Below are 25498 nucleotides of genomic sequence, written 5' to 3'. Positions count from 1 at the left end.
CAATCTGCTCATCTTACTTGACAGGCCACATGGCGCCAGCAGCCATCGAAGCAAGAGGCTTGACAGGATGAAGGTCCAGGGGAGGATGAAAGAAACATGATTTTGGAAAAGGGGAGGCTCTGACCGAGGTGGAAGGCAGTGCAACAATGATACATTGTGCATTAGAGAGCTGCAGAGGCCGATCTCATGTGTAGTGTGGGGCCAGATGTAGGTAGGCTTTTGCACCTCGCAAACGGCGAAAAACGCCGTTTGCGAGGTGCAAAAGCCCTCAAGCGATGCAGAAACACATTTTGCGAGTCGGAACCGACTCGCAAAATGTGTTTCCGACTCGCAAATAGGAAGGGGTGTTCCCTTCCTATTTGCGACTCGCACCGCGATTTAAGTTGATTTGTGACCGCGAAAGTGGTCGCAAATCAACTTGCAGTTACCATCCACTTGAAGTGGATGGTAACTCATTCGCAAAGGGGAAGGGGTCCCCACGGGACCCCTTCCCCTTTGTGAATGCTCACAAAATTATTTTTTCAGAGCAGGCAGTGGTCCTATGGACCACTGCCTACTCTGAAAAAAACCGAAACAAAAGGTTTCGGTATTTTTTTCTATTTGCAGCTCGTTTTCCTTTAAGGAAAACGGGCTGCAAAGAGAAAAAAAAAAACTGCTTTATTTAAAAGCAGTCACGGAGATGGTGGTCTGCTGTCTCCAGCAGGCCACCCTCCCCGTGAGTGCCTAGACTCGCTATGGGGTCGCAAACTGCGACCCACCTCATAAATATTTATGAGGTGGGTCTTTGCGACCCCATAGCGAGTTGCAGAAGGTGTCTGAGACACCTTTCTGCATTCCAAATTGCGACTTGCAATTTGCAAGTCGCAGGGACTCGCAAATTGCAAATCGCAATTTGGAATCTTTCTACATCTGGCCTGTGGTACCATAATTAGCGATTGCAACTTGCTTGGCAATGACATCAATGCCTTTAATGCATACACTGTTGGCAGATGAACTGAAGGCAGAGCTGAATGCTGAGCAGTCGCCATGGTTTGTTTGCCTGCTTGGAATTAATTATTTTTTACACAAATGAACTTTTAAAGGCATTAGTGCTGGAACAACTTTCAGATTGGGGGTGCTGCCATCAAATATATTCTGAAAAATCGAGCATTGCACGAAGAACAAGTGTCATAAATAAGCCACACCAGTTCAGCAAGAGAGTGGTAAGGGTATAGTATGTAGCTGGTGTCGCATTTAGGAGCACACTGTCACAAATATATTATTAAAGTATGGTGAAAGTAGCACACTGTCATTTACAGGCAGCACATTTACAGCTTATTTGGTATGACCGCTGAATTTGCACAGACATACAATTTTACAGATAAAACTACATAGCACAGAAACAATAATGTGTGCCAATTTCAGTGAATATATGTTATTTGTGCATCACAAAGTGCAAAGTGTCTTGATTTATTTTGATCATATTAAAGTCATTGATTTCATCACACTTCAAAATTAGAAAAAGAAAGGCCCAGATTTAAGAAGGTCTAGCGCCTCATTGCGCCACATTAGCAATTTTTTTTATGACTCTAATGTGGCTCAACGAGGCCAAATTCTCCATGTCAGATTTACAAAGTGGCTCACTGCATGTATTGTGCCACTTTGTAACCCTTTGGGCCACATTGGGGGCATTCCCCCGTTAGGGGGACCACAAAAATGGTGCAGTGGAATCTATGAGATTCCACTGTGCAATTTTTAGTGGCTATCTTTAATGCCTGCACAGAGCAGACGTTAAAACGGGGCACACCATTATTCTTAAATGTGGGCCAAAGTGTTTTATTTGTGCTTCCCTGACTGTTCATTTATTTTGAAATATTTACACAGTTCAAATACAGGTATTTGAATTGTGTTGTGTGTTAGAAAAAAAACTAGCAAGATTTTCACACAGTTTACATTTTGTAGTATAAGAAAGAAAAGTAAACGCCAGCCTCCGTGTTAAAAGAATAAACAGCAATTTATCAGAAGACTGACATTTGCCTCTGTCTTTGAATGCAGATCAAATGCAAGAAGATAGCACAAAATTTAAAGTCACATTTTATGCTCATCACCTTCAGAACTCCAGCATTGTTATTTTCGGAGTGCTGCATTACCCCACTGGCCCCTTACTTCTGGCGCCTAGGTTCAAAGTAGAAATTTGTGTTCTGTAAAACAAAAAGTAATTGGTTCTTACATACAGGGAGCTTTCTCTCTGAGCCTGGGGACCATTGTAAGCTTTCCGTGTCTCATGGTGGACTTTAGCACAGAAAGCCAATGATGGTCACTTTGCCCTAAATATAACAAGGCAGTCGTTGCTGAAACCTGGACGGCCAGTTGCCGAAGTACCATCAGAGAAAGGGTTTTTGAGGGTGATTATCTTGAGTTCAGTCTTTTTTTTTAGGAGAGGAGGTGTACATTATATCATTTGTTTTCTTCAATGATGATTGCCTGCTTTGTAAAAAAGAAAACACTGGATAGTGGCACACTGTTAAACTATGTTCATATATATGCAGCTACTGATAAAAACATTGTATGACAGATGTAGGAAGCTGGCTCTGTATATACTATATCAAAATGAGATATATTGTGCACAGAGTCCAGGGGTTCCCCAGAGGCTTGACAGAGGCAATAATAGATAATACTAATGCTCTATTTGTGGTAGTGTTGTCGAGCAGTTAGGCTTATCAGAGGGTAGTGTTAAGCATTTGTTGTACACATACAAGCAATAGATGAAACACACACTCAATGACAACTCCAGACCAATAGGATTTTATATAGAAAAATATGTTTTGTTAATTTATTTCTAGAACCACAAAATTCAGTTTGCAGGTAAGTACATAAAATGTAAGGTACTTTGCATAGTTATACTTAGAACTTTGAATGAAATCAACAATATATACAGTTTTCTTTAAAATGACAAAAAGCTATTTTAAAAATGGACACTGCAATTTTCAACAGTTCCTGAGGAAAGAAAAGATTGTACAGTCTTATAGGTAAGTATTCAACTTACAGTTCTTATCTCCAGGTTTTAGGTAGTCCATCGTTGGGGGTTAAAGTTAACCCCAAACTCCCACCACCAGCGACATGGGGCCAGCCGGGTGCAGAGGTCAAAGGAGAGCCAAGTTAACGTGGGCTGCTATGGAGATAGGGGTACTCTGAATTCGGTCAGCCAGCAGGTAAGTACCCGCTACGCGAAGGGCAGACTAGAGGGGGATTAGAAGACCACTGGAGGGGCCACAAGTAGGCACCAAACAAACACCCTCAGCAGCACAGGGGCAGCCGGGTTCAGGGTGCAAACAGGACGTCAGGTTTCCAATGCAGGTCTACGGGAGACCCCGGGGGCCAATCAGAGGCTGCAGGCGAGGTCTGGGGATGTCTCGGGCATACCACTGGTCAGAAAGGGAAGAGGGCTGCCTACTGGTTGATACTGCACCGGGGATCGATTTCTCCAAGGCCTGGGGGCTGCGGGTGCAGTTGTCCTTCAGGTGTCGGTTATCTTCGTCTGGAGCTCAAAGTCAGGGGGGTCCTCTGGATTCTTTCTGCAGGCGTCGTCGTGGGGGCCTGGAGGGGTCAACCCAGGGTGGGGTCTTGTTCCCAATGGCCTAGGGACCCATTCTTGCTAGGGGAACTACCTGGACACGGGTCGTCGGCATCAGGTGCACAGGGGTCAGGACTCACACATCCGGAGTGAGGTGGGAGTCCTTGGTTGAAAGTTTCTTTTGGACAGAGCCGATGTCCTCAGGACTTCTTGGTCCTTTGGGGTGCAGGGCAGCCTTCTGGAGTTGTCAGAGGTCGCTGGGCCTGCTGGATGCGTCGCTGTTCTTCTTGCAGGTTTTTTGAAGCAGGAGACAGGCTGGTAGGGCTGGGTCCAAAGCAGTTGTCATCTTCCTTCTTCTCTGCTGGGGTTTTCAGCTTAGCAGTCCTTCTTCTCTTTGTAGGTCACCAGGAATCTTCTGAGCTGGGCTCAGGGAGGCCCTTAAATCCTGAATTTAAGGGTGTGTTAGGGGTCAGAGGGCAGTAGCTAATGGCTACTGTCCCTGAGGGTGGCTAAACCCTCCTTGTGCCCACTCCCTTTGGGGAGGGGGGCACATTCCTATCCCTATTGGTCCCTGTCCTCCAAACCAAAATGGAGGATTCTGCAGGGAGGGGGTCACCTCAGCTCTGGTCACCTTAGGGGTGGACCTGGCTGGGGTGGTCACTCCTCCCTGTATTCCCTAATTTTCCCACCAGACTTGCAGCCAAAAGTGGGGCTTTGTCCAGGGAGGGGCATCTCCCCTAGCTGGAGTGCCCTGGGGCACTGTAACCCAAGGCTTGAGCCTTTGAGGCTCACCGCCAGGTGTTACAGTTCCTGCAGGGGGAGGTGTGAAGTACCTCCACCCAGGACAGGCTTTGTTTCTTATCACAGAGTGCACAAAGGCACTCACCCCATGTGGTCAGAAACTCGTCTGAAAGTGGCAGGCTGGCACAGATTGGTCAGTCCTACACTAGCAGTTTGGCTAACATACAGGGGGCATCTCTAAGATGCCCTCTGTGTGCATTTTTCAATAAATCTCACACTGGCATCAGTGTGGGTTTATTGTGCTGAGAGGTTTGATGCCAACCTTCCCAGTATTCAGTGAAGCCATTATGATGCTGTGCGGTTCATAATGTCAGACTCCCAGACTATATACTCAATATGGCTACACTGCACATAAAATGTCTAAGAATGGACTTCGACACTGTAGGGGCATATTGCTCATGCAGTTATGCCCTCACCTGTGGTATAGTGCACCCTGCCTTAGGGCTGTAAGGCCTGCTAGAGGGGTGACCTAACTGTGCCATAGACAGTGGTTTGTGGGCATTCCACCCTGAGATGGGTGCCATGTCGACTTTGCCTTTTTCTCCCAACCAGCACACACAAGCTGCAAGGCAGTGTGCATGGGCTGAGTGAGGGGTCCCCCAGGGGCTGCAGCCCTTAGAGACTTTCCCTGGCCACAGGGCCCTTGGTACCATGGGTAGCTTTTACAAGGGACTTAACTTTGAGCCAGGGCTGTGCCAATTGTGGAAACAAAGGTACAGTTTTAGGGAAAGAACACTGGTGCAGGGGCCTGGTTAGCAGGGTCCCAGCACACTTTCAATCAAAGTTGGCATCAACACTAGGCAAGAAGTGGGGAGTAACCGTGCCAACAGTGGCACTTTCCTACAACAGATAATTTGTCTTGTGCATGCGTTGTTGTACTATACTAATTTTGACATATTTTTCTTTCTTAGATGAACAGGACATCAGCCCCAAAGTGTTACAATTAATTAGCAGTGAGAGGATTAAGGTAAGAATAATGTGAAGCTAAACAACTCCCAGTGTTGAGTGTACCAAAAGAGTGTGTTGCACAAAAATGTTGTGTTGAACATGTATTATAATTAGTAAGTAAACATTTATAAACAGCAAGCAAACATTTAAACCTACATTTGTGCATGTGCAAATACTATAAAAGACAAAAATATGTAAAGTGAAACATATATGAATACACAAAGCCTGAAGAGAAAGTCATTCCAAAACAAACACACACCCAATCTGCTATCAAATAGTAGTGCATAACGAGACATATAAAAACAAAGTCACATGCATATAACCTGCCCCAGTACACACATTAAATAAATAACATTAAAAAGTGTCTCAGCTGTAACTCTACCTTTCAAGGAAGAAAGGTGGATTTTGCAGAGAATGTGTTGCACCACTGGTCAGTTACCCAACACTATGGAATAAAAACAAGAATACAGTGTGGAGTTTGAGCTGCACAGGTATTTCGCTTCCTCAGCTTAGCTTCAGCTTTTAGCGAGTATCAAAGTGATTAAATTATCCATTGTAACTACTTTTAAGTAAATTGCAAATAAACATTCGTTTGGCTGAAAATTGCTTTGGTACACACAATGAGGCTTTCATAAGCTGCTCGCCTCTGTCACTCTTAAACCGGATCTGCCCATTTAATGTGGGTTCTCCATGTAGGGCGTGCAGCATGTTGAAAAGTTATAATATAAAAAGGTAGGAAAGTGAAAAAAGTGTTAAAAAAGCAACTCACAACCAACCATCCATACATCCTTTATGCCTTGTCATAACACTAACTAAAACAAAGTTGTAATGTCATATGAGAAACTCAAAGAAAATAAAAGTGTGCGAGAAGCAAATCAGAGGCAAAGGTTAAAAGACGAAAGTGGGGAGGGCCTGAAAGAGAAATAAATAGGTACGAGTGAGAAAAGAGGATAGAATGCACCGAGATGCATTGTGATGGAAAGGGAAGAGTTCAGACAGAAAGACTAAAGAAGGTGGAAAGAACAGGAGACAAGCGACAGCAAGCAGGCCAGAAAAACTGGTAGATGTGAGTGGGTGCATTGAAAAGGTTGGTGAGAAAAGGGGCCGATGTGAGGAGGAGTGGTGGTCAGATAGAATCTGGAGAATTTAGAAAAATAGGAAATTACAGTAAAATGGTGAAATAATTAAAGAAGTTGGGTAAAGGTGAGTGAACATAGAAGATGAGACAAGGTGAAAAGAATAGCAAGAATTTGGAAACCTGAAGACAGCAGGAAGGAAGATGGGAAATGAGAAGTTACAGAGAAAGTAAGAATGAACAGAGGGAACAGGGAAGATGAGAAGAAGAAAAGGAGAAAACAACAGCAGAGAGACTGGGAAGAGAACCAGTAAAGGAAAAGAATGGGACACGATTCCTTCAGAACAGGGGGTACAAAAGAAGGAAAATATAGCGAATCTGTTTGTAAAGTGTGAAACCGATAATGGAGAGCATAATAAAACGGAGAAGGAAGAACAGAGGAAGAAGAGAACGCCGATAATATGGCTTAAAATGAAAAGTGCACATAGAAGGAAAACCTGGAAAAAGAAGGTGCATTGTGGAAGGAATTGCGTGCGATGCGTGGCAAAGAATGTTTTTATAATCACCACTACAAACTTCAGGGACACGAGGAAGCTGCTTCTATCTAATGAACCTTATAAACCAAAGTAATTAAAAAGGGCAGCAGTATTTGCAACTGTCGACGTGGTTCAATATGGAGTGGCTCTGTAATTGTATCATACAATAGATGCATTTGTTTGTTTTTTAACAATATGTGATTTCTCAAAACAACGCTAGAGAGACCCCTGTATATACCATGAACACACATAGATATACTCACTGGTTTATTTTGTTTGGTTCGTTTCTAACAAGATTTAACTTACAATAGGAAACATCTACCTACTTGTGTAAATACATTTCTGTCATGAACGAACCACATCTTTCTTCTAACAAGGTTCAGCGTTGTGTAGAAAGCTAAAACATTCCAGGTTTGAAAGCAAAATGAATGCCAAATAGATCTGTAAATTGCTTCAATCGAATTATTTGCCTGCCACTCACGCACAAAAATGAAAAAAAATATTTAAATGTTAACGTCTGGAAAAATCTCAGAAAAATGCTCTATGAAAAAAAGTTAATTGTTATTCCTTTTAGTTAATGAAAACCATAACGTGTGCACCATACATGATTAAATAGCAAGACATCTAAGTAAAATTCCACTTAAATCTCAGTTGAATGCCTCTTCCTGGATTCGATGGGTACATTTTACAACAGTCAACTTTAATGAGGCATCATTCGATTAAAATAATGATCGGTAGCTTTAAAATCCAATTTTAGTTCAGTCCTATTATCTAGGTATTTAGTTAACCCTGTCCTATTAGTCTTCCACCGGTTCTTCTAAAACAATCATTTATTTAAAGATTTCGCTCTGTTTTGGGTTTCCCTGGGAATCCCCATTTTTAGGTGCAGGTTTCAATTACACCGCTCGGTTTTTATAAGAACTTCTATTTCTCACCATTCTGTGTATCAACAAGAGACCTGCTGCAAAGTCTGCCCATCTTTGTTGCTCTTTATTTTCCAAATATAAGTAGAAAGGACAGAACCAGCTACCCATCCTCACTGCCCAGCCTGCCTCCCAACCCCAACACACACCAAAAGACCCCTAGGAGAGAAGATGTAGTGTAATGTCCAGAGCTACTGACTTTGGAACTCGGGAACCAGGTTCGAGTCTTGGCTTTGGCTCAACACCCTCTGATTCTGGGCAAATCCCTTAATCTCCCAATGCCTTCCAAAAATGATTGTGTCCTTGTGTGGTATAACTGGTGCTCAGGTAAAGCTCTCCAATACCTTTGGGTCGGGTTTGCGCTATACAAAACTGCCAAAAAACAAATAAATAAATAAAAAAGAACTCCCTGCCAGCTTGCAGCCTTTGTGGGGCACTGACACCGCAAATAAACAGCGAGATGCCTGGAAACGAGGAAGAAACAACATACCCCCTGGAATTGAAGCAGCAAGGCAAAAGAAAAAAGTAGTGCAACAACATGAAGATACATGGCTGATAATAATGCAATAATTCATGTAACAGGGTCAGTCTCCTGGTGGTAACATAACAGCCTCAAAGTGGACAAACATAAAGCATTTACCTAAGAAACCAAAGGAATTTTGAAAGGCAGGCCAAGGAACGAATGAAAGTGATGGGCGTTGTTGAGAGACAGCACATAAGCGCTGCCTAGGCTTGACCTCAACACATTTGGATCTTTTAAAAGCTCCTTCCCACAAACTCTTCCCACACTACACACGTCATTTTTCTTACATTTTTATATTCATTAGCCCCCTTAACCTCTACCAATGTCATTTTTCTCAGTTTATCATGCTAATTAGTGAAATGGTCTTAAGGTGAATATAAACATCAATATCATTTATTGCAACTTTTGAGCACTAATGATTAACCAAGTACAGGAGGCCAACGCAGCACCGTCCTACTTCTACTGCAGGCTCCCATCATCTGAGAAAGCGATTCCAGACATTCCAAAAAGGAATCTAAGGGACATAGAGTAAGTATATGGTAGAGAGTCCAGAACTGCATTAGCAACACAAGAATTACTTCTTCATAAACAGAGGCTCTGTAGCAGGCACTAGTGTTAGGTTGTGGGAGGTACACTATGCAGAACATGGGGCATCATTTGTCCAAGAAATATTAGAAAGCAAAAATTGGCCGGATACTATTTTGAATGTCTCCTTGGAAAAATAAATGTTCATCTTGTATGTCGGCTGTGTGATTTCATCCTATAATTCTCACCTGAGCTGCACAGGGTCTGATGACAAAGAAGGCCTACATTTTAGAGTTAGGAGATAGTCAGAGAGAAATCTAAGGATTCTTGTCTTTTGGAAGGTGTATGACACTGTCTCAGTAGGGGGCAGGTAGGAATGTCCATGAAACTTTCTCTGCAGGGAACAGATGGGAATGTCCACTCATTGGCCGGTGAAGTGTGAACCGACAACATGTATAAACAAGCATTTGCAATGCAATGGGTCTTGCATTTGCTAGGCTTAGAACTACTAGCGTTGCAAAGTCCTATCCGGACTTTTATTGCCACATAAAGTGAAAATGAAAAGTAATACAGTTTTACTTAAGTGACCCGATTTAAAGCGCCACGCCATGAGCGTGAAGGAGCACACAAAATGAAACAGAAGTTCGCTCGCAGTCAAAGGTATCGGCAAATGTAAAGCGAGATTGCACTGCGTAGGAAATAAAAAGAAAAATTAGTCAATAAACCATGCTGAAAACATGGAGCCTTGTATGTTGTCAGTAGTTGGCTGGTGCGCTCGAGGAGGGCAAAATACTGGAAAAGGCATGACGTATGCATGCCTTTCTCAAATCAAGCAATTTTTAAAAGGCAAGCCCATGAACCAATGAAACTGATGGGCGTGCAGTGGGCATGGTTAAAAGCTCACAGAGAGATTACAGCAGACTAGAGCGATTGTGTGCTCTACCCTAAAACTCCTATCACATTTAGGGTAAGACCACATCCCACCATGTGCTTTTTAAAATGTGGATCTAAGTTTGATGAGTTTCAGAGCATTCTGCCTGACCAGTAGTGACTTGTAAGTCCTTTACTAAGTGCATTTAGGATATCTTTTAGACATAGGTCTATCCAGTAGTAGCCATGTGAAGATGCTGAAGCAGATGAAATGTCCGGCAAAACCCTAGGAACACTAGGTTCTGATGAACTACAGAGTCTCAGGAGCGTATTTCCTTTGCATAGAATGACCAGAAATGCGACTGAATCGGTGTGATCCGCATTGTCGACTACTGCAAAAAGGTTAGGATTCTCATTGTAGATTAATGGTGATAATTCGAGAAGAATATACTGTTTTCCTCCTGTGCTAACTGGAGATTATCAATTAGTCTGTATGACGAAATGCATGGGGACAACTGCTTGTAGACCAATAGGTTGCAGGTGACTGAGAGATTAAAGTATCAAATTAGCAAAATCAGTAACCTATAGTCCAGCAAGAACACTGAGAATATTTATCGGAGAACTCCTAAAAGAAGTCCTTTTTTACAGCATTTGGGGGATAGATAGGATGAGATGTATAAATGCAGGAGTCAGGTAGGTATCTATCTAGCGCATGTGTGTAATGCAAGGGTCTATGGCAGTGGTTCCCAACCTGTGGTCCGGGGACCCCTGGGGGTCTGCGAAGCCTCCTCAGGGGGTCCCTGACTGCTTAGAAAATTATATAATATTAGCAGATTGGGACCCCAGCTTTCAGTAATGACTCAGTGGAGGGAATCCTGGATCACAATAATGATTCAGTGGGAGTCCCCGGGCTCCAGTATTGACAGAGTGGGGGTCCACAGAAGTCAAAAGGTTGGGAACCACTGGTCTATGGCATTGGCGGGGATGTAGGCCAATTGCTATCTATTCTACTAAGATCTGCATAGAGGAGTGTAAAGGCTGGGGAAGGGCCTAGATAGGTGTGAGCCTGTGGCCTCTGTAGAGTTGCTCCCATTTACTACATAGTCTGAGGTGTTAACCATAGATTACTACACTGAAAAATTGGAGGATGTTGATGGTCAATTTTAGCAGTTAGCTAGGTGTGTGACACACAGGATTTAAAATAAATCGCAAGTATAAATCTGGAATATTCCAAGTGTGCTCGATTTCCACTAGGAATTAAGTTGTACTTCCTTTTTTTCTGTCCATAATACAGTATTTAATTGTATTAGATAATTTCGTTTTCGCTCTGGTGGCAGTGACGTCACACAACTTTTTATCTCTAAGATAGCATCATAGGAAGAGACATATTACCTTCAACTCTGATTGCATCACAGGAATTGATGTCCTGTAACATTTGACACTGATGCCATCACAGAAAGTGACCAATTGTCATTATTGCACAGACCTCTTGTGAGGTTTACCCCAATGCAGGTAGATTGGTTTAAGAATACTAAGGGGGCACATTCAGAGAAAATTCGCATTTTCTGAGAGGGAACAGATTTGAATGATGATCAGGCACCGTCCTGTGCATGTGACCCTGGCCAATATAACCTTGTGCCACTGACAAGATCGTGCTTAAGAAGTAAAAATAAAAGTATACATAGCACGCAAAGTGAAAGAATGCATAATATGAGAATACAGAAGGCTGTTTCGGAACTCAGTGTAGGACAGCACCATTTTAAAGGAAAAAGTCAGACATGTTCATTAATGCATTCGATTCAGGTACACGCATACACATTGGCCCGTATTTATACTTTTTTTGCGCCGCATTTGCGTCGTTTTTTGACGCAAAAACGGCGCAAACTTGCAAAACGCCATTGTATTTTGTAGGTTTGCGCAGTTTTGTGTCAAAAAGCGGCGCAAATGCGGCGCTTATTGTGTTTTAAAAAAATACAGTTGATTGTCAACCAGTACAAAATCACAAATCGATATTACCATTCTTGTATGCTGCTGCAAGATAATTTTATTCCCTAAAACTATAATTTAGTAGATCTGCGTGCTTATAATAATGTTTTATAAATTCATGTGCAGTGTTCTGGTGAAAAATATAGTAATTAAATGCATGTTTTTAACTCTTGATGCATCTAGCTTGAATGCTAGCTTGATAGCAGCATCACAAGGTCTCCAAAACAAAAATGCAAGTTAAAAAACACATAAAACCGATTAAACTCAAAATGTATAAGATCTGTGCTTAATCACACTTTTGAGAAGAAAACACCACTATGTACAACATGCTGAATAGTATTTGTGGGATGTTTGTTTTCAACCTAACCAAAAAAAGGACGGTCTTTTCCTTGTTATGCTTTCCTTCATACTTGGGATATCTTATAAAATGCAATCATTTGACATACACTTTTTGTTGTGTCAGCATATGCTGGTCGGGGTGGCAAGGTGGTGGCAGTAGAGGGGTGGCGCCCGCTACCACTGACGACCCCTCAATGAAACCAATAGCTGATTGTTGCACCGCGTGTAGAGACGAGATGGTACTGCTCTCCCCACCCACAGTGAATAATTACAATATGATTAATTAAAAATAAATGTTAATCTAAAGCAGACAATGCACATGCAGAAAACCTTGCCTGAAAAATGCAGCTGTTGTAGCTAAAAATGATATATGTATATCAATAAACAATATATATTCACACAGACGGGACACAAAAAGCATGTACCAAAGCTTCCAGTCTGACAAGAGCTGAATGCTTTAGAATTAAATTCATAATAATTACAGAGAGTATGAAACACAAGCAACATTGCCTAAATAAAAAAAAAATAGTAAACACAAAATATTTTCGAACTTTTTGAAATGTACTACATACATTTCCTACAAATAGTATTACTTGTCTGGCCATAGCTCCTTAGTTACATTGATAGCTAACTTAACCTTGGAAAGGACTAAACGTTTGTCCTTGATTTGTTCTAGAACTTAGATGCCTTTCCATTATTTCTCATTATAATTTACATTATAATGTTTTATTTTAAATTAAAATCTCAATTTCAGTGCGAAAGTAGTGCTGTTTTGCTCTAAAACAAAACCCAGACTGCTTTCTAAGCTCAAGCTAACCAATGTTGACATGCTGATTTCAAAACATCCTCGGTCTGTCTACGGTTTGTTTTTTCCATCATCTTCAGGGGCAGAAAGCACTATGAACTGTTAGCAAAATAGTAACACCCTCTCTGCCCTGGTAGCAAACCAGAGCCTCAATTTACACCAATGGTCCTTGCAACTCTGCAAGAGTCAATATTTAAACAATTAGCCACTACTACTTTGCTTACTTACTGGATTGTGTTTCCCATCTTAAATAATAACTAAAACGCACAAATCCATTTTATTAAGGGTGGTCATGAGTACTTTTATGTTCAAAATCTAAGTGTAATTTGATACACACGTTCTTAAACATATTTAAGATATCTAATGTAGATTTTGAGACATGCCCAATTTTCTAATTAATATATTTTTCAGCCAAGCTGTAGTTCAATAATTACGTTTCTTGGGCTACTGGAGAGACCAATTAGCCCATGCTAGCGTGCCTGGAGAAAAGTCTGCTGACCTCTGGCAGTGCAAAGGCTTTCTGGGACAAAATGAGGAACAGTGAGAGGAGTCATTAAGTTTCTGAATGAAAATCATCGTATTGTAAGAGTTCTTGTCACCTGCTCGGGACTCAGGTGCAGATTTACAAAAAAGTGGCGCATCTGTCCCAATGCGCCACTTTTCTTGCCTACCCCTACCCCCATCTAACGACACCATGGTTGTGCTGTATTTATAATACGGTGCACCATGCCAGTCTTTAGCACAATAGCGTCCAAATTTTGGACGCTATTGTGGTGCTTTGCTGCACGCTAGTGCAGGAAAGCACAGGGAGGCCCATAGGTTACTATGGGTGTGTCATTTTAACGCCTACTCTGAGCAGGCGTTAGAAATAACAGGAAAAATGGCACAGTGAAATGTTGTAAATTTCACTGCATCATTTTTATGGGCCTCCCTGTGTCAGAATGCCCCCCTTTGCATACATTCTGCCTGATGCAGGTATTATGTGGCACAAGGGTTTACAAAGAGGGGCAATGCAAGAACTGCGCCACTTTGTACATACGGTGCGGGGAAAAGGTCACCTTAGCTTAAAAAAAATTACACAAGGTGGTGCAAGGGGCTTGTACATATGCTCCTCATGGTCTATGAGAAACAAAAAAAGGAGTGACGGCTAGGTGCCTTCACAAATACTTGCAGAATTACTTTGTTAGAATTTTAATTGACTTTGTTTTTAACGTGGTTGGGGCGTTTTTATTTTAGGAAGGTTCCTTCCGTCATACTGGAATATATCCAGAAGCTCTGTGGGATTTTGGTACATGAAAAGTAAATCCCGTTGGAGATTTGTTGCATCACAGTACTGTGAAATATGTCTGTCCATGGGAAGTATTTTAGCATTCCCTAGTATTCATTAACCTAATAACACAAGCATAATTTCCACAGAGACCTAGCAAAACTACTTTTGTACCGAAGTAGAGAAGAACAAGAAAGAAAATGACTTGGACACCTGTGGAAAAAATGCTTCCCAGAAAAGCCAACCATTTACATTCCCTTGCTGAAAAGGACTTGTACCAAAGTAGTTTCTAGAGGCAATCTCCTGACCTAGATTTAATGTGTATTAAGATTAAGCTACACACAAATTACACCAAGTAACATTTTAAGTGATGGAACTGATCCCATTGAATGAGTTACTGACAAAAATAAATAAAATACTGCTTTAAGCGGAGGCTCTCTTGATTGATAGGTTAACGCATTATGATAGAAAAACATAAAGAAACAACGGGAGTCCACTTCATTGCTGTGATTAAGTTTGTCATTCTTAGGTGTTTAAACTATAAAATATAAACTAAAGAAATGCTTGCAAGTGTGAGAGTGGCAAGTAAATAAAGGATCAAAGAATAGCCCCATTGAATGGCTTATTGCAGCTGATTGAGAATACTGCCAGTTGGATCAAGACTTTAATGTGGACTCCGTTACATGTCTATGGAGGATGACTATAGGCACCATGGATTTAGATGGACTTTGGGCTTTAAAATCTTAATTACTTCACTTACTTTGTTACATTCATAGATGAACTTATTTTCCTTAATTTCTTGGTATTACTAGTTTTACCATTTATTAAATGCACATCTGACCTTAATAAATAAACTTAAAAGGGGACGCGAATAGGTCGATGAACTTTTGGACTCACAATTAAGATGTTCCCACCATAAATCCAGTACAGACAGATTAATTATCAATATTTGAATCGACAACATCAATAATCAACAGTAATCAATGACATTATTAATCAATAGAGTCAGTAATTGTCACTCACCATGACCTTTCAGTCATGAATAACCACACCCTTTTAGGAAAAGTTAGAATATTATTTCCCTATATTAACAATGCTAACGTCATGTAAATTAATCTCAAAATCAAATCATATAGAAACAACATTAGCTGTACAAATGTGCGGAAGAACCTCAGTCTAATCAAGGCTTGAACTATTACACATTCTAAGGTTATGGTACAGATTAATAACAAGAACAATTGTGCAAACTATATCACCTACATTTAGGTTCAGCAGAGAAATTCATCAAACATTATTCTCTATTGAAAGATTTTCATTAGTGAGAATCCTTAACTAACACCAGATTAGCATCAGCATGTTGGGCTTCATGCAAAACAATTTAGTAACACAAATTTGGAAAACATCTAACTGTGGCTCTATCAAAACAGTGCAGTTGGTACCTAGAAAGAAAAAGCAAATAGGCATAACAAACACATGTGTACAATAATACCTCTCCTCAATTGGATCGGCAAGATAATCTTCGTCATCAGGACATCAGTTCGGTCAGCAAGGCATCAGGATTCAGCATCAAAGTTCAGAAAATGCAAAGTCTCTAAGCATTAAAGTTAAGCACGTCTCTTGTCAAGATGGAAAATATGCAATAATGGGCTCTGTGGCAAATGGCAAAATGCTCAATGGCTCGAAGGAATGCTGGTTTCTTCTCAGTGCAGTCTTGTTAAGTTAAATTCCCTAAAACTTCTTCCCAACTCCCTAGTGGTCAAAGGATTGCATGTTCACACTTTGTCCAATAAACTAAAACTTCAAATCTATGAATTCTACCATTACTCGGTTCACATGTCGCTGATTGGTTTCTCCTGCAATGTCCTCATCATCCGGCTCGTCAGGTAACAATATTGTTGCATCTTCTACTCCAGTCAGTGTCTCCATTGTTCTCCTCCTGAGAAAGTCAGTTACACACACATTACACACATAATGTTACTGTTAGAAATGGGGTCTTTGGTTGACAGTCAGGTTACCCCCTGTTCAAGCAAGGACCCTCACTCTAGTTAGGATAAAAGAGAATCACCCTCAGCTAACCCCTGCTTACCCCCTTGGTAGCTTGGCAGAGCAGTAGGCTTAACCTCAGAGTGCTGGGCGTAAAGTATTTGTACCAACACACACAGTAACTTAATGAAAACACTACAAAATGACACAACACCAGTTTAGAAAAATAGGAAATATTTATCTAGACAAAACAAGACCAAAACGACAAAAATCCAACATACACAAGTCAAGTTATGATTTTTAAAAGGTTTAAAATAAAAAGAGTCTTTAGGTAGTTGTAACAACACACTAGCGCTGCTAGCGTGAAAATGTACCTGGTTTGCGTCAAAAATAACCCCGCACGGGCTGTGCGCGTCGAAAATAACCCTGCACGGTTATATGCGTCGAAAACAACTCGGCACGGCGATGCGCGTCGAAACAGCCAGCCACGCGACGGTCCGAAAGTCCCGCGGCGCAGGTTGCGATCTCTCAGCCTTCGTCAGCGATGCTGCGCGTCGTTTCTCCTGCTCCGGGCGTCGATTCTCCGGTCGCGTTTCCTGCGGCGTCGTTTCTCAGCTGCGGAGCCGGCGTCGCGTCGTTTTCTCAGCCGCGATCGGATTCGCGTCGATCTTTTCTCCGCACGGCGCGCGGTGCGTGTATTTTTGTCCTTGGGCTGCCAGCCTCTCCTTTCAGGGTCCCAGGAACTGGAAGGGCACCACAGAGCAGAGTAGGGGTCTCTCCAGAGACTCCAGGTGCTGGCAGGAAGAAGTCTTTGCTATCCCTGAGACTTCAATAACAGGAGGCAAGCTCTACATCAAGCCCTTGGAGATTTCTTCTTCAAGATGGAAGGCACACAAAGTCCAGTCTTTGCCCTCTTACTCTGGCAGAAGCAGCACTGCAGGAAAGCTCCACAAAGCACAGTCACAGGCAGGGCAGCACTTGTTCCTCAGCGATCAGCTCTTCTCCAGGCAGAGGTTCCCCTTGATTCCAGAAGTGTTTCTAAAGTTTGTAAGTTTGGGTGCCCTTCTTATACTCATTTTAGTCTTTGAAGTCACCTTTCTTCAAAGGGGACTCACACCTTCTTGTGAGATCCTGCCTTGCCCAGGCAAGGCCTCAGACACACACCAGGGGGCTGGAGACAGCATTGTCAGAGGCAGGCACAGTCCTTTCAGATGAGAGTGACCACTCCACCCCTCCCTCCTAGCAGAGATGGCTAATCAGGAATGCAGATCACACCCCAGCTCCCTTTGTGTCACTGTCTGGTGTGAGGTGAAAAACAACCCAACTGTCAACTGACCCAGACAGGGAATCCACAAACAAGGCAGAGTCACAGAATGGTTTAAGCAAGAAAATGCTCACTTTCTAAAAGTGGCATTTTCAAACGCACAATCTCAAAATCAACTTTACTAAAAGATGCATTTTTAAATTGTGAGTTCAGGGATCCCAAACTCCACCTGTCCATCTCTTCTCTAGGGGAATCTACACTTTAATCATATTTAAAGGTAGCCCCCATATTATCCTATGAGAGAGAGACAGACCTTGCAACAGTGAAAACGAAATTGGCAGTATTTCACTGTCAGGACATATAAACCACATTACTATATGTCCTACCTTATCCATACACTGCACCCTGCCCTTGGGGCTACCTAGGGCATACCTTAGGGGTGCCTTACATGTAAGAAAAGGGAAGGTTTAGGCCTGGCAAGTGGGTACACTTGCCAAGTCGAATTTACAGTGTAAAAATACACACACAGACACTGCAGTGGCAGGTCTGAGACATGATTACAGAGCTACTTATGTGGGTGGCACAACCAGTGCTGCAGGCCCACTAGTAGCATTTGATTTACAGGCCCTGGCACCTCTAGTGCACCTTACTAGGGACTTACTAGTAAATCAAATATGCCAATCATGGATAAACCACTTACATACAATTTAAACAGGAGAGCATATGCACTTTAGCACTGGTTAGCAGTGGTAAAGTGCTCAGAGTTGAAAAGCCAACAGCAACATGTCAGAAAAATATAGGAGGCAGGAGGCAAAAAAGTCTGGGGATGACCCTGCAAAAGCAAAAGTCCAACAGTTACATTTAGCAAGAACAGCATCTTCTAGCAGTTGGTTCTCATGAGAAAACTTTCCAGCTACAAGCACATTTAAACTACAATGGGAAATCACAATTTAACTCTCTAGGACAGCCATTTTATTAAACGTTAAGAAATACAGCTTGACACGAGGCCTGGCAACTAAGCCAAGACCTTCGCTAAGTTAAGGCCTATAATTAATAAAGCTAATACAAAAGGCATAACCCTTAACATATACTCAACATTTCATAGTATTAGACTATTAATAAGTACACCTCATGAACATTGGTGGCCACTTATCGTGATCACATTTTCAAATGCATGCATTATTTTTCTATTGTTATTACATTTTCTATGCAAATTCATTTCTCAGGATACATGAACACACATGAATTTTTTTTTTTTGTAAAACACCTGCAGTCGCATATGTGATGGAGATATTGTACAGTGAATATGTCTGAATATTAACATTTAAAGAAAACATAAAAAGAACATTGATTATGTGGAAACTGTTCACTTGAGGATTCAAACACTCTGCAGCCAGGCCAGATAGAGGGTTTCTACCAGCATGAATTGGATTGTTGCAGTCCCACATGGGTCTGTTTGAAAACTTATAACAGTTTTTACAAGTATAACAAGCGCGGGCTTATGAAACATAATTCCATTGCCCAATAAGCCAGTTTTTCACAGCCATATATCGCATGAGCAGGAGCATGGCCATGGTCCGACCGTCACTGCAAGGGTCGTAATTAGGGCCACAGTGTCTTGCTTTATAAATATCATTTAAAAAATAAAGTGATTTTACCAGGATGTCACAATTTAGAGGCACGCTTAAGTTCTATCAATAAACTGAGTATTATATTATAAAATTGTTATGGCACGCTGAAACCATTGTGAACTTATGGAACTTTAAAAATAAATAATTAGTGTAGAAACAACAGTCATACAAATCTAAAACTGAAAAAAACTGTATGAGTAATATTTACATGCGTATCGGTCATTATAACTAAAAACAAATGTTGATCCAGGAAAATGGCGTCTTCAAAGTTGATTATATAAACGTTATTTCTATATTTTTTTATATTCAACCTGTTGCCCCTTTTAATATGTGGAACAAGAAGAAACAAAGTAATATAGATTTCAACTGTCAACCTTTTTTGTAGTATGGTACACCAGTGATTAAATATGACAGAAATGGTTTCAAGGCACGGCCGCGTCAGCTCCTGATCACACAGTCTGCAGTGTACGTAGTGGAACTGGCCAAGATCAAGCAGAAAATTGACTTTGCATCCCTCAAAGGTAACCAATTGTGTATTTCAAAAATGTAAATGACATACCAGTGGCAAGAAATATGTCAAGCACTTAAAATGGAGTGAAACTTGTATATGATGGATAGTGTCTTGCATATCACATCTTATCAGAAGAACAGACCTCATCTGTTCAAAAATAGTGTCCAAGGTTAGTGTCACTCTTTTGAGGAACATACCTATGCATGCATGAAATTTTCAGGCAGAGTAATTTGCCTTTAGTTATTTGTTTTGTGGTAAAGATCAGCACAGCAGAGCTAAAAACGACAGACTGTCATTGATCAATGTCCTGTCATTTCAAATTACCTATCAACTTTCTAAGATCAGACCAACTAACTAATGCTCAATTTTATCAGATCAGTTTGGCCTCATATGACCAGAGGAACATCAGCAGTGGGCAACAACGACCCAAGGGGGGAAAACTGAATTGGAGAGACAACATTTTCTTTTAGTTACCACAAAACCACTAGAGGAAGTCATCATCCCTCAGAGCCCACCTCCCAAAGAGCTTCAAAACAGTCATGTCCCGGAACAACAATCCCCACTCCAGACTGATCCTTTTAAGGACTACATATTTTATTTTGCTACCAAATGCCTGTTTAGTGGATCACTAGGAGTCGTTACCCTGTATTGAATGCTTGTTTCTCAACTCACTTTACCTACAGTTCAACCTACATCTATGCAGATGAGAAAGTATCCAGATAGCCTTCGGCACCTTTGCTCCAATCTAAATAAAGCTAAAAAAGTTTTTTTACCGATTTGCAGGTGAATAACCATTGAAGGCATACACCAATACATCCTATGCACAATTTCTTATGACTATCTACAAATAATATTTCCTTTTGAAAAGTGTTCGGAATGTTTAAACTATCTTGGTCTGTAAACAACAATTTAGAATTTGATTATTTCAGCTGCTCTTAAGTGCATTCTGCCTTGATATTTGAGGATCCATTCTCTTTCTGTTCTTCGCTATAATAAATAGTTATAACTTTCAGAAAACGAAACTGCCATGTACCAAAGCCTGCTCCCAAATCAGTGCAAGTGAAAAAATACTAAAGTTCATGGACGTTTGCATTTTGCATAGAGAGGTTGATACCTTGGACATCTTTATAACCCCGATCATAGAAGTGAACCTGTAAGAGCCTTCACACACATTCAGGCACTATTACCTGTAATAGTGATAATATCTAAGTTCCAAAATAAGGGCCTGTTTTAAGTCCTGGTGGAGGGGACTTCTCTGTCACAAATGTGATAGATATCCCATCTGCCTTATTTCGATCCCATGATATACTATGGAGGTCATAATAAGGCGGATGGGATATCTGTCATGTTTGCAATAGAGTATTCCCTCCGCCAAGACCTAAATTAGGTCCTAGGATATTAATAGGCACTCATGTTTAAATCAAGTAGCTTTACAGGATTGAAGATGAGCCTGGATTGTGTTTGGATGATGGCATGCAGAGGTGCTCCCACGGACTCACAAAGAAAAGCAGTAATATTGGCCTTTTGACTGGTGCAATCCCCATGGGACTGAACAGACTCTAAGATGGTCAGATGGAAAAACCCCAAATTAGTAGGGTAGTTTAAGGCACTTGCAATGTGGTAAATTGATTATAGATATAATTGTTTTCTATGCTGAGAACAGGTAATATGGAAAGCTCAAAGGGTCTTTCCAGTAACTCAGATAGTGAAGTTAGCTGGACATCAGATGCACTACTGTCTTTTACTTTTTCTTTGTACTTCGTACCACTGGTTACTTATTGTGTATGCCAGTGAAGTATTGTCAGGAATTCCTGTGATTTCATACTTTGCACACCAATGGTGGTCACTACATATTCCAGTGAAATGTAAGTCCTGCTCAATATGAGTGCCCATTCTGAGTGATTCAGTGTCAACCTAATGGTGAGCCTAGGCCAACTTTTTTATGTCGTTTTAGGAAATATTGGGATATCTTTTGTGTACAATAAAGATTTGTCAGTCATGTTTCTTTGCAGGTCGTTGCAGAGTTTGCTCCTTGTTGGTACCTTTGTTTGCGCGGGTATGTCCTGACAAGTTCTTCCCAGTCACAGGCTTCATTTTTACTATAGAGCGTAAATGTAATTTCTTGGAGTCTGACTGGTTCAAGTGCAATAATGACAAAATGAGATTTACTATGACCTTGGAGATTCAGGCCTGGGTTTTATTGTGCATGAAATAATGAAGCAAAAACAATTACATATCTATGGAAGCTGTTAAATATTAAGGGCCTTATTTAGGATTTGACTGATGGTACTCTTTCCATCAGTGTAGCACAGGACATACAAGGTTTTGGTGGATGGTGGCCATCGATTTTGATGGCCGTTTACCAAGCTTTTCCAAAGGTTTTTTTTTCTGAAACAAACTTCCAAATAGGAGTCAGAAACACAAAAACCTAGTGACCCCCATGTTGTAACTCTCCCAGGGTGTGGGGGACATTATATTTTTTGTCAATCACCACCAAGTTTTTCCTGTCGGTGACAGACAGGCGAAAATAGACTTTATACCATCCACCATAATTAGAGCGGATAGTGTAATGTCCTTCCTCCAACACCTTCAACTCCATTGGGCCATGATAAGAAGTTTTCTATCAACTGAGCTATCGGCGGTCCAGTTGACAGAAAACAAAAAATCTGAACGGCTCTAATTTAGGTGGGAGGACCAAAGGTTAAGCTGTACTCTGTTGTGTTTGTATTAGAGTACGCTGTCTGCCAAATGCTAAATCGGGCCCTAAGTAATCAGGGGAAATGTAAATATAATAATTGGCATAGTTCTGTATTTATTATAGCATTGTGAAAGGGCAGACAGCTATACCATCTATAACAGTGGTTCCCAACCTGTGGTCCGGGGACCCCTGGGGGTCCGCAAAGCCTTCACAGGGGGTCTACGAGAGCCTCGAAAATTAAAAAATATTAACAATTATTGACAAATTAGGTCCCCAGATTCCAGTAATGACTCAGGCGGGGCTCCCCGGATTCCCATGATGATTCAGTGGGGGTCCCTGGGTTCCAATAATGTTAAAGTGGGGGTCCACAGAAATGAAAAGGTTGGGAACCACTGATCTATAATATTAATTTGGTAATTTCTGTAGGTCTGCATCTCGAATTACAATAAATAAGATGGTAAATAGATGGGTTTAAAATAGTTCAGTATAAATAAAAACACATTAAATGAAATGAAAGGTATTACCATGTTAGGACAGAAATTGGCATTACATAAATCAAAAAATATTTAAAGTACTCTGAATTTTACATTTATCTTTTAGGTATTTCTGTCAGTAACCTGAGTGATGGGATCTTTGTCATTCATGTGCCTGCTGAAGACAATAAACAAAAGGTGGGAATTCACTTTAATTGTTGAGTAGTTTCTACCTGATATTAGTTTACTTTTTCCATCCAGGTCATTAATGTAAGATACCATGAAGTATAAATGAAAGAGCCCCATCTGATGTTGAACTATGTTTTGTTGTCCATGTATATTTGTACAATCTATACGCAATTCAATAAATGCCTAAGGATATTTTTAAGGATATCTATACTTTTCTTTTAATATCTTACACAACATCCTAGGCCAGACAGTGTGTATAAGTGTAAAAGCAACAATTAACATAAAAAAGGCAAGATAATCATGTTTTTAGTTGATAACAAAGCAAAGAGTGCGAAAACCTGGTAATGATAACTTGTGCTTTTTTACCAAAGGATCCAGGAAAATGTTTATGAAATAGAACAGGCAAAGTCTGCAAAATAACTAGGGGGCAGATTTAAGAGCCTATAGCACCTCCTTGCGCCACATTAGCGTCATTTTTTTTACACTAATGTGGCCCAACGAGGCCAAAATTGCAGCGCCAAATTTACAAAGTGACGCAAAGCATGCATTGGGCCACTTTGTAACATTTTGCGCTACATTATGCATGCGCCATGCATAATGTATGCAGAGGGGGCATTCCCCCATTAGGGGAGGCAAAAAGTGGAGCAAACAAATCTAAGAGATTTCTTTGCGTCAGTTTTTTTTACACTTGTAAGGCTTGCTCATAGTAGGCATTAAAAGGAGGCACACCATTGTTTACAATGGGCCTCAATAGGCTTTACAGGATTAGCATCAACATTTTTTACGCTAATCCTGCAAAGCTCTGAAGTAGCGTAAAAAATTATGACGCTTGTTTCCTAACTACCGGCATGGTGCGCTGAATATTAAATACTGCGCACTCATGGTGACAGTAGGGGGGGTGCTAAGGGCCACAAGAAAAGTGGCGCTGCACTGTGTGCAGCGCCACTTTTCTTGCATCAGGGCCCTTATCTTGAAAATAACTTCAAAGAAGAAACTAAACTTCTGAGACGATGTGTTAATTTGGGGAAAACAATTAATCAGCAAGTATGGTAAACTACTATACTACATCAAAGAGGCGTACATGTAATTAAAAATAAATGTCAAGAGAGTTAGAGCCTCTGGGATGTACATCACCCTCAGGTATGAAAACTAAACAAACCAAGAAATTAATTACAATGAAGATCTTCAAGTTACGGCACCATTTCATGATGACTATTCAATTATGGCTAGATTTTGAACACTTGTGCAGAAAAATAAATTAGTTAGATTTTGCACAGGACTTTACTAACAAAATCCAATTTGCATTTACACAATTTTCTCATCTTGCTGAAATGCAATGAAAGCACTGGAAATTATAACCATGTGTTCCTTCTTAGTGCAAAAAATGAGATTGTATAAAGAGGTGGTAAATTAAATTCACTTATCACTTTAAATGAAGAAAGTTCCTAAAATTGCAATATTCAGTGAATTGAAAGACCTACTTTAATAGATTAAAATCTACATTTAGAAAAATGTAAATTCCCTTGCAGACCAAAGATTGAGATCACCCATTCGCTTCAATGTTAAGCAATGTGAAATTGTGAGCTTTCAGAGTGGATAGGCATAAATAGCCCTGAATTTCTCTAGGAGTGAAATGAGGGAGCCCATCTTCTCCAGGGTAGTTGTTACTTAGGGGAGGTTGGAACGAAGGTTGTACCCAAAATGAATATGTAAAAAAGTCTGTCAAATGGTGCTTTGTGCAGCACAATTGTCTATGAAAGTGATTACATTTCACAGGTTTTATAGAAACTTCTGATTGGCAGTCCTTGAAATATTCCAGTACAAATATTGTGCATCACTAACGCTCAACACTCCACTTGAACGTTTGAGACTTACTCAGCTGTTCACTCCGCAGGAGAATTTTAATAACATGGTACACATAATATGCCAAGTCATCATTATGCGATGGAGTGACACAATTGAAATAGAAATAATTACCACTGGGATACTAGTAATTGTGACATGTGTGGCTACCTTAATGTGAAAAATTCCTACAATGCCCATGGATGCCATTGATACATGGCTGTCATTATGACAGAAGCTGCACCAATATGTCAGTTCTGACCACATTATATGAGTGCCACCATTATGCCACAGATTACCAGCAATATATAAGTGCTAACCACCAAAACGCTGACATGACTGTCATTAAGGCAGGTATAGCCACCATAATTGCAGGAATACAACAGTAGGTAGGACTTGATTTAATCATAAGATCCAAAGAGGTAGATCAATTTGTGATCAATTTGTGTAATAGGTTGACAGCTATGGAATTAGCTAATATCATATCTAAAACAAATAACCAAATGTATCCTTATTTAAATGAAACTACAAAATAAGCCAGTCCATGGACTTACACCCACTGCAGCTCCACTGAGACCAACTTTTCTTCACAAAGGGGTAAGGCCCCATCAATGCAGTTCACCGTCCAGAATGGGCAAGTTTCTCTCTGCAAGATACATCTATCAAACTCGGGGTGCGTGGAGGCAGCCAGTATTAGGTTGGTGCAGCTTGCACCCATGGAGGTGGGTCTGTTGTCCCTGTATCCAAAAGCCAACC

At 40.9% G+C, this 25498-nt stretch overlaps 1 protein-coding gene across 1 annotated transcript in view; it reads left to right on the top strand.

The window, feature by feature from the left end:
- MYO1H (myosin IH) overlaps positions 1–25498 on the top strand; it is a 570182-nt gene that overhangs the window by 506690 nt on the left and 37994 nt on the right. The window contains exons 26-28 of the mRNA XM_069212716.1: positions 5266–5321; positions 19415–19550; positions 22839–22909. Coding sequence (XP_069068817.1) covers positions 5266–5321; positions 19415–19550; positions 22839–22909 — 263 coding nt within the window. The remainder of the gene's footprint in view (positions 1–5265; positions 5322–19414; positions 19551–22838; positions 22910–25498) is intronic.

The sequence above is a fragment of the Pleurodeles waltl genome, chromosome 11 (genome assembly GCF_031143425.1).
Source record: "Pleurodeles waltl isolate 20211129_DDA chromosome 11, aPleWal1.hap1.20221129, whole genome shotgun sequence".
NCBI classification, from domain to species: domain Eukaryota; kingdom Metazoa; phylum Chordata; class Amphibia; order Caudata; family Salamandridae; genus Pleurodeles; species Pleurodeles waltl.
This window is presented reverse-complemented; position numbering and strand designations above follow the sequence as displayed.